The 9,639-nt window shown below is 44.7% G+C and overlaps 2 protein-coding genes across 6 annotated transcripts in view; both read left to right on the forward strand.

Annotated features, from left to right (window-relative positions):
* LOC110467579 (DNA repair protein RAD51 homolog 1) overlaps positions 1 to 9,639 on the forward strand; it is a 346,458-nt gene that overhangs the window by 321,145 nt on the left and 15,674 nt on the right. The gene's annotated exons all lie outside the window — the stretch shown is intronic.
* Positions 750 to 9,639, forward strand: part of GATD1 (glutamine amidotransferase class 1 domain containing 1) — a 28,719-nt gene continuing 19,829 nt past the window's right edge. Inside the window, exons 1-8 of one of the 5 annotated variants that reach the window (XM_085581396.1) lie at positions 750 to 871; positions 1,593 to 1,669; positions 2,031 to 2,136; positions 2,671 to 2,778; positions 3,534 to 3,628; positions 4,794 to 4,887; positions 5,615 to 5,726; positions 8,975 to 9,150. In XM_085581396.1, coding sequence (XP_085437522.1) covers positions 814 to 871; positions 1,593 to 1,669; positions 2,031 to 2,136; positions 2,671 to 2,778; positions 3,534 to 3,628; positions 4,794 to 4,887; positions 5,615 to 5,726; positions 8,975 to 9,050 — 726 coding nt within the window. In that variant the 5' untranslated portion in view covers positions 750 to 813 and the 3' untranslated portion in view covers positions 9,051 to 9,150. Of the gene's footprint in view, positions 1,105 to 1,592; positions 1,670 to 1,975; positions 2,137 to 2,670; positions 2,779 to 3,533; positions 3,629 to 4,793; positions 4,888 to 5,614; positions 5,727 to 6,247; positions 7,529 to 8,974; positions 9,151 to 9,639 lie in introns of those variants that run through there. The other 4 variants (XM_085581394.1, XM_085581395.1, XM_021549775.4 and 1 more) reach the window with 4 other exon arrangements.

Here is a 9,639-nt window from a genome sequence, read left to right on the forward strand (position 1 = left end):
GCACATGCCTGGGGCAGTGTAGGGAGGATGGGAAGAGCTGATGGAGCAGGAGTTGGACAGCACTGTCCTTTGTGTTTGTTTAAAAAGCTCTGGAGTCACAAGCAGAGAATGAGGACCATAAATGTGATGCTCTGTGATATAAAGGCTGAGGCTGCTGGAGTGGCACTAAATCCCAGAGTACCCCACACAACAGCGAAACTGAATAGTGAATGAGATGCTTTTTTTCCCTTTTTGAAAAGAATTTTCTGGTATCTAAACTGGAGTGGTGAGGAACATCCAGATTAACCAGCCTACAGATTCAGAATAGTTCTGGAGAGAAAAGGAGATGGACAGATGATTGAAGAGATGGACAACGCGGTACAAGCTACATTTCCTTTAGGAAACCAGGCTAGAAATTAAGCCCTTACCAATAAACAAAAAAAGCCAATAGCAGAATTGTGCTGTCTTTATTTTACACCTTCCATTTTATAATGGCATTGTGTCTGTAACACACCCGCAACCAGCAAGGGATAAACCTATTAAATTCACGCAGGGATGACAGATGTAAACGCAGAAATGGCACAGTGAGGTTTACAAAAGCGGGGAGATAAGGAACCGGCGGCAGTTGCCGATGGTCCGTGGCACTGGGGGACTCTCGGGACCCCCGAGCGCTTTCAAAGCGGACGGCGGCGGCCGCGCCCCCTCAGAGCTTCCCGCGCTTTCCCGCCTCCCTCAGGGAGCGCTCCCCGCCCCTCAGCGCTGCCCGCACCGCGCAGGCGCGGCCGCGCGAGGCGCCGCCGCTGCCCTCAGGCCCCGGCGCGGCCCGGCCCCGCCATGTCGGACCGGCTGGCCAAGCCCTCCTGCCTCATCGTCGCCAGCGCCGCCACCGCGGGTGAGACGCTCTCGGGGGAGCCCCGCCGCTTTCGGGGAGAGCCGCCGCTCCGGCCTCTGCGGGTGTCCCGCGCTCCCCGTCCCTTCGCAGCGGTGTGGCGGCGGGGCCCGCCCCACAGGCCCGGGCGTGTGCGTGTCCCGTGTGGTGTCACACCGCAGCCGGGCTGTGCAGCCCCCGTGTGCCCTCGCTGCGCAGCTGGGCTGGTTTTCCCTACGTGCACATCCGCGCTGCAGGTGCGGCCTCCGTGTGCAGCTGTGCTGGTTAGCTCCTCTGCGGGCGGCCTTAGTGGCTTTGAGGGGAAGAAGAGTCGGCTCAGATTGAGTGTTAGGGGAAAGAATCTTTGCCTGTGAGAGTGCTGAGGCCCTGGTGCAGATTGCCCAGAGAAGCTGTGGCTGCTCCATCCCTGGAAGTGTTCATGGCCAATTTGGACAGGGCTTGGAGCAACCTGGGACAGTGGAAGGTGTCCCCGCCCATGGCAAGGGGTTGGTACGAGGTGGACTTTAATGTCCACATCATTCCAGGATTCTATTTCTCAGCACATGGCTCGCCCATATGTTTCTGATGTCTTAAAATCATTAAATCATAACAAAATAATCCTCTGAAATTATCTAGAGCTTTCAAGATGAGCAAACACCCAAACTTACGTACTTTTCTGGATAAAGTGTGGCCTGCATTAAACTATCACTGTTGCTTCCCTAAGGTGTTGGAATCTGTTTTCCAGGTGTTTCAGCCCAGTCATTCCTTCACTGCTTTACTCTGGCCAGCTCTGCCTTTAACCTGCAAGTGGCAACGCCTGGGGTGAGTGAGAATGGACAAATACTGTGATTTCAGCCTGAAACTAATTGATATCTAAGTTGGCATGAGCTAATTGTACCATAAATATATTGAGAGGTGTTTTATTGGCTGTAGACATCAAGGGACCTATTTAATTCTGTTTTTTGAATACCCAAGTGACTGCAGCCTTTCTGTAGTGTGGATTTGGACTTTTATGTTCTCACAAAGAGTGGAGGGAAAGCTATTAACACTAATTCAATGGGAAAAACGGAAAACTTCAATTTTTTGAGAGCTGAAAGCATCTCAAAATCCCACATGGCCATCCTTCAGGAAGTGCCATGAATGCTTGTGCAGTGATCCTGAGCATGAACCGTGTTATCCACAGGGGAAGCCCATTGATTTTGTGGATGTGAACGAGGGCAACATGCGCTGGATCCAGGACTTCCGCATGAAATCCTACGCCAACCCCGCCAAGCTGGAGTCCATTGATGGTAAGGGTGTTACCGTGGGCCACTGTCCGGGAAACAGGGCCTGCTTAGGGCCAGGATTTTAGGGCAGAATGACTCAGAAAAGGCAGGAAAGGTGTGTTTCAAGAACTGCAGGTGTTGGTTTACTTTGTATTTAAGAGGAAGTCCAAGCAACTGCTTTGCAATTTTGTTATTTATTTTGGAATGGTAATTATCTTTTAATATGTATGCAGTGTATACAAATAATGTCTTTGTTGTATATAAGCAGACACTAGATTGTTACTTGTTAAAAGTAAATATTTTGCTGGAGCAGGAGCCAGCGGACAGAACAGTTTTAAGTTTTGCCTGGGTCATAATGAGTAATTAAAAATGTATGTTCCTTGTCCTAAGAAGGATCTTTTTCTTTCCTCTGTGTACCTCTGTTAGTTTATTTAGGTCATTTATAACTGATTTATGTGGGTTTTTTTTTTTTTTCCCAAATGTACAGTGGATTTATGGTCAGGCTTTTTGAGTTTTTTTACCTATCCTACAATCATTTCCTGCTTTCCTCCCACCCAGGGGCACGGTACCACGCCCTGCTGATCCCAAACTGCCCCGGGGCCGTGACTGACCTGGCCAACAGCGGGTACCTGGCCAAGATCCTGCAGCACTTCAGCACTGAGAGCAGTAGGTGAACATCCTTGGGGGTTGGGAAATGAAACAGGGCTCCTGTGATGCCTCGGCAGGAACCTTGGGCCTTCCAGGCACTTCAGAGTGTTTGCATGGCTAAAGAGCATTCCAAACTGGGAAGGAAAAAGGAGATGTCAAGGAGGGAAGCAAATGTTTTAATGGGCCTTTGAAAAAGGAAAGGGAGACTTAGGAGGAAAAAAAGTGTCCTAAAATGTCTTAAAAAGGAAAAAGGGAGTCCTAAGTGGAAAAAAAAAGTGTCCTAACGTGTCTTAAATAGGCAAAAGGGAGGCTTGAAAAAGTGATCTTAAAGTATCTTAAGGAGCAGTGCCAATAGCTTTTCAGAGCTTGTCTCAGAAGAAGGATTTGCTGCCTTACAGTGGTACAGAAACAAATCAGCAGCATTCAAGGCTCAGAGCCAAGTGTGGAATGTCCCAGGGTCATCATTAAGGCTGTAGTTAATCATGACTAGGGGTGTGCTCCACATTTGAGCATTTGTGGAGCTGTCTCTGGACTCGGAGTTAAAAGCTGCAATTCTTGTTCTCCCTCTTACTGTAATAACAGTAAAATAACTGTAGTAATTCTTATGATAGACAGTAATTGCTACTGCAGTGTGCAGGAAAGGCCCTGCAACCTAAAGGAGCATTATCAGTGCTATGTAGCTTCACTGCAGGAGGGCAGCATGAAGCTCACCACACTCACTTGTGTTTTAAATATTTGGAGATGGTCACAAACGTGCTTCAATTCTTTTCTAGAGCCTATCTGTGCTGTGGGACAGGGAGTGGCAGCTTTGTGTTGTGCCACCAATGAGGATAAATCCTGGGTTTTCCAGGGATACAGCTTGACAGGGGTAAGTCAAGCTTTTACCTGATTTTTGCTGTTTGGGGGTTTTTATTTTTTTTTTCTCTATGTGATTTCTGGTGGTTTTGGTCTTACCCAGAAACTTCCTGTAAATATAAATTAACAGTTTGGTACCCTTGGCTTGTGCAAGATGTGCAGATTTGTCTTTGACAAGGGGCCCAGCACTGAGTGCATGGAGGGTTTCTTCCACTTCAGTGGCATGTGGGGTATGCTTTCCTTCTGAGTGTTCAGTAAACTTTAAACTGAAGCAAAAAAAAAGAAAAAAAAAAAAGAAGCTTGAAATTCCTGCTGCAGCTCTTTGCATTTGTTGTTGAGGACTTACAAAAAATTTTGTTTGTTTGTTTGATGAATGCTGGGGATAAGTTATATTTCTCAAGGTACTGCTTCTTTTTAAAAGGTAGAGGGAGTCTTGGGAAAAAAGTTAGAAAAAGGTTTAGGAAAAAAAGGGTGTTTCTACAAACTGGCTTGCAATTAAAGCAGCCAGTTACTGCTGATCTTTGTTTTGTGTACTCTGGCCTCACAGCCCATTTTATAGTGTCAGAGTGATGCAAATTGCCCTAGTAGAGCTTTCTAGTGTGGAAAACTTACATGGAAAGTTAAGAAATTAAGATTTTGTGACTCACAAATGCTGTTAGTGTTCCCATGTGCTTCTGTTTGAGTTAAGGATTATTTATGGCTTTTACAGTCCATGATGAAATATTTTAAATTGTGTTGTGGCCTAGCTATGGTTGCTGTGGAAATCATAAAATTTAATTCCTTCCTTTTGCATATAAAAATTCTAAGTGCTCCTAAATTTTCTGTCTGTAAGCTGTTTCCCACATTCATTCCAACATGGATTACTGTTTTTGGACTCTGCAGGTAGCACAGCATCTGTGTCCAAATATTTGTGTGCCACTGACAGCCAGGTCTGTGCCTTTCTGAAGTTAATCATACTTGCAGAAATTGTTTGGTGGTGTTATTTCCTTTTTCCTTAACTCACTTAAAAGTTTCCAGTTTGCTCCCTACACCAAATCCATAAAAGATGCTTGTGGTCTTTTGGTTGGGAAAATAGTGGAGGGAACAGAAACACAAATTTCAGGGAAATATGTGCTGGTTTTGCTTGTCTTTTTCTGTAAAAAAGCCAGCTAAACTAATTTCCTTTTGATCTGTTTCAGCCCTCTGTGTATGAGCTGGTGAGGCAGCCGAATTTTGCCAGTTTGTCCATCATTGTGGAGGACTTTGTGAAGGTTTCTGGAGCTACATTCAGTGGTAGGTCATGCCTCGTGTCTGGGATGGACACTTTGTGTCTCCTTTGGGAAATGAGTGTTTATGTGCTGCTTGTGTCCAGCCGAGCAGGACTCTGGCAGGATCTCTCTTCCCTCATTTACCAGGACATCCCTGGTCATTTGCAAGGCCAGGTTGCACAGGGCTTGGAGCAGCACTGGATAGTGGAAGTTGTCCCTTCCTGTGGCAGGAGGATGGGACTGGATGAGCTTTAGGATCTCCCAACCCAAACCAGTCTGGGAGTTTGTCTGGAATTAGGAAACTTAAAAATTCTGTTTGGGGTTCTGAGCAGTTACTGGTAGATCTGAGCACACTGGGGCCAGAAAATGAGCATTTAATTTTTGTAGCATGGTGATCACAGCTCATGTCTGGCATAAGATGAGTTTGTGTTGTATTGTGAGGTAATTGTAACTTTCAAATACATACTTTGAGGTTTTTTATTATTAGAATCTCCTGATATGTGTACTTTACCCGCATGCTGTTAACTGAATCAAGGAGCCAGTCCTGTCCTTTCAGAAAAGGATTTCCTAGAGAAATTGTTTCAGGATGAGGGGCTTGAGACTGGCCCTCTTTGCTGGGGTGATAGATCAGCACCCAGCAAATCTGTCTGCCCAGAAGAGTTACGTGTTGTGTTGGGTTTATCAGTGGTGTGATCCTGGCACTGAACTCGTGTGCTCTGACGCAGTCCCTGTGTTTTTCCTCCTGTGTTCAGCCAGCAGCCCAGATGCTGTCCATGTGGTGCTGGACAGGCACCTGGTGACAGGACAGAATGAGAATTCCACCCTTCCTGCTGTCCAGAACCTTCTGATTCTTTGCAATGTCAGGTGAGGCAAGATGGGGCTTAAGAACTGGGAACAGCCAGTGAGCTTTTTTTTTTTTTGTCTCAGGAATAGTGTCTCTCAGAAGAGGTTTTTCCCTTGGTTTTCTGCTGAAGTGTGTGTCACTTCTGTTTGAACAAGCCAACCAGGCAGTTGTATCTTTTGGCAAAGAGCATTTGATTATTTAAAAGAAAAAGATGAAAATGTGTGGGGAAATGCACAGCTGTAGTGGAACTGGCAAAGTACAATGCTGAATAAGGCTTCACTAAACATTTCTGTTCAGGGAAACAGCTCTTGTTTCTTAAGCTTTGGCAGGCTGGCTTTGAGTCAGCTCTGGTTTGTATTCTGGGAATGATTGTATTTAATTTCTTTGGAAATGGCTTGGCTTGTTTGACTGTCATCTTGTCAGATAGAAGAGCCCATATAAATAACCACAAACCCTTTATTTTGTTCAAGTGAGTGTGTGGTGCCAGTCCTGCCCTGTGTGCACTAACAGGTCCTGTCGTGTCTGGGTGTGTTTCCTTCAGCAGGAAGTGAAGGAGAAGGTCTGTTTGCAAAGAGGATGGATGAAGACCCAGCAGGCTGAGGATTTCCATGGCTGTGACTTGGATAAATCATCCCTCTGAACCTCTGTCTTGGACTCTGAAGTGACTGTGGCAGTGAAGTGGCAGTGTCAGGTTCTGTGTAGATGGAATGGATGAAGGGGTGTCAGAGGCAGCTTGGGCATTCCCTTCTATTTTTGCTGCTCCATTTTCTCACTGCTTCTCTAGGCCCTCAGTTTACAGATGTGGGGAACTGTTCTCAGAGCCCCCCAAAAGTTGGTGCTGTGAATACAAATTGCTGAAGCTGAAGCCCTTGCTCTGGGTTGGCATTGTGCTGGTGCACAGCGTGCCCTTGTTTTCTTCCTGTTCACATTGCTGGATTTGTGCTTAAAAAGTTTGCTCAGCTTTTTTTTTTAACATGGTCCTACAATTGTTTATTTGTTCTCCTTTCTGCTGCATATGTTGTGGGTTTTGTTCTCTTGGAAATACTCCTCTCTGGGAGTACACTGCTGCTGTCTCTTGCTGGAATTTTGTGGACTAGGGCACTGAAAAATGCAGGTGGCTAATGTGGGTCCCATCTGAGGAACCAGCTGTGTAGGGTGGATTCTGGACTCCTTCCTTCTGAGCTGCAGGTGTGGCTTGAAGCTGAGCGTGGAAAGGAGTAACCAGACTGAGATTTTTTTTTAATTGTTGCAGGCTCAAATGTACCAAATATATTGGAAAGTTGATAAATTAACTTTCAGATAATTGATTTTCCTTCCCTCGGAACTGTGGGCAGCATTTCTCCAGTGCCCTAAAGAAATGGGATTGCATTTTTGTTTTCTTACCAGGATATTACAATATTTTGGTTCTAACAAGTCATCAAGTGGGGAAATTTTGTTTTTCTGTGGAAACACATTTTTTTACCTCTGTCTTAAGAAGTCAATGTGATTTTAGAAGACAGATTGCTGTGGGTTTTGCTGGGTCTTCTGCTGTTGCATTCTTGAGCCCAGCTTACAGATCTTTGGCGTTGATGGAAATGAAAACCAGAATTTGAAATGAAAAGTGGGCTTTGATAGATATTAAATTATCAATTTGCTTTGATAATTTAAATCTTCATTCCGGTCAAGCCATCTTGGGGATTTGATATTGACACCATCAGGGAGTACTTCCAGTCTGGAAGGCCACATCTTGTTTGTGAAGTGGGAGACTCTATTTCCATGGGATTTTGCCAAAATCGCTACATCTGTTCACTGCTTACCTGTAAAAATAGAACATTGGTGTCTACCCTGTGTCCTGTTTTCATTCCTTGAATGAGGTTCTGTCCAGGCTCATTCGTCTGCTGCCAAGTGAGCAAACAGCATTCCATACCACTGCAGGCTTTGTTCAGTCCCCTGTTGTACAATTTTCCCTTATTTTTGTGGCATCCAGGACCTGCTGGAATTGCTCTGCTTGTGCCTCTGTCAGGAAGTTGGACAAAGCACACTGCTTGGGGACTTGATGGTGCTTTCTTTTTCCTCCCATAGGAGAGTAGAAAAAAGATTAATTCCTGTGTGTACTTTCACTCTTTCCTATCACACCATGAAGATGCTCTTGGGAAAACTGGGGGAGAAAGGTGTGGTGGAGCAGCAAGTGGCTGGAGAGGTTATGTGTGCAGGTGTGGCTAGCAGCTGAGTGAGGTTGGATTGTGTCACCTTCACAAGTCATGCTGACAAACTGGAAGCCACCTGAGTTATAGAATCATGGAATTTAGGTTGGAAAAGAGCTTTTAAGGTCAAGGCCAAGCATCAGTGCAGCACCACCACCACCATGTTCACCACTCAGCCTCAGGTATCACATCCATGTGTCTTCTGAACCCTTCCGGGGTAGTGACTCCACCACTGCCCTGGGCAGCCTATTCCAATTTTTGATGTCCCTTTCCATGAAGAAATTTTTGCTAATATCCAACCTAAACTTCCCCTGGCACAACTTGAGGCCGTTAGTGATGATAGCTCTTAAGTTCTTGTACGGTATGACCAATTTTAGTCAGGGATTGGAAAAAAATTGTTCAGAAAAATGTGGGAAAAGAAGATCAAATGAACATAGGAAACACAAAGTTGTTGCATGTCATCCAGGTATGTTCAGTAAAGTTTTATTCTGTTCATTTTCCATGTTAATTTTGTCCTACAAATGTAAAACTTGATAGGGTTTTTTTTTGTATTTTATTTTCTTTTACCTAAAAGGTATTTACATCAATTAAAATCATGAAGTGGCATTACACAAAGAGCAAGGATTTTTGTATAATTCTTGCATTTTAAACTTGTGTGTGAAGAATTTATCTTCTGTACCTGTGCCTGGTCCTGCTGAAGAGCCCTGTGAACAATCCCATCCCAGGCATCCAAGCAGTGGTGTTTATATTGAGGGATTTTTGTCTCTCCTTTGTTTCCCAAATAATTGAAAACCTTCAAATTTGGGAGATTTTCATCCCACACAAACCTTTATTTTTTCAGCATTGTCCTGGGCAGTGCTTGGTGCTTTGGTCATAGGAATGGTACCAGGCAGGCTTGTTTCCTTGGAAACCTCTTCCTGGTAACATCCAATTGGTGGGTTTTATTGTTTTATTTATTTGGGTGGGGGTTTAATTTTATTTTCTAGGGTTTTACTGATTTATTTTTTTGAGACTCACAGTGTTACCTCCTCTCTGGGCTTAATAGCTGGGACCACATCCTCTGTTTTCTTCTGATGTTTTTACAGGCAGATATGGAGGTATCTGCTGGAAGCATCAGAGTGCCCCTGCAGCATGTGGAGCACGATGAATCCAAAGGGATGAGTTTTTTTGGATGTTGGCTCACAGCTGTAAAGGAGCACTGCCGTCCTGCACCTCACAAAGGATTTCTTCACCAAAAAGAGGACAGCCCACCATCTCTAAGGTATGGGAGCCTTTTCTGGCAGGTTTACACCCGAGCTGGGAAGAGGGGTGCTGGTGCAGCAGCTGGGAAACTGCTTAACTCTGGGAAACAGAGCCCCAAGAGCTGCCGGTGGGTGTATGTATGATCTCAGTTTTCATGTTCTTGAGGATCCTGACAAGATGTTTGAGCTCTGGCCCTGTCTGCAGCTGGTGGTTGTTGGTCATACCAGCATTCAATTTGTGTATTAACATACTTAATTAAGATTATTATTTTGGAGCTTCCACAGGATAATTTTATTTTAAAAAATTATTTTTAAATGGAACCTGCTCCTTTATTCATCTTGTGTGCATTCAAACAAGGGCCAGAAAAGATGGAAGTGGCTCTTTGGTCTTGATTTGTTTTAAAATTTTTAATGGAACTGTCTGGGTTTGGTGCCATCCATACTGGCCTGTGATGGCTGTATTGGATAGACATGATCAACAAATATAAGGACTAATATTAAATTAAATT

This window comes from Lonchura striata, chromosome 5, assembly GCF_050655825.1.
Source record: "Lonchura striata isolate lonStrDom1 chromosome 5, ASM5065582v1, whole genome shotgun sequence".
In the NCBI taxonomy this organism is placed as follows: domain Eukaryota; kingdom Metazoa; phylum Chordata; class Aves; order Passeriformes; family Estrildidae; genus Lonchura; species Lonchura striata.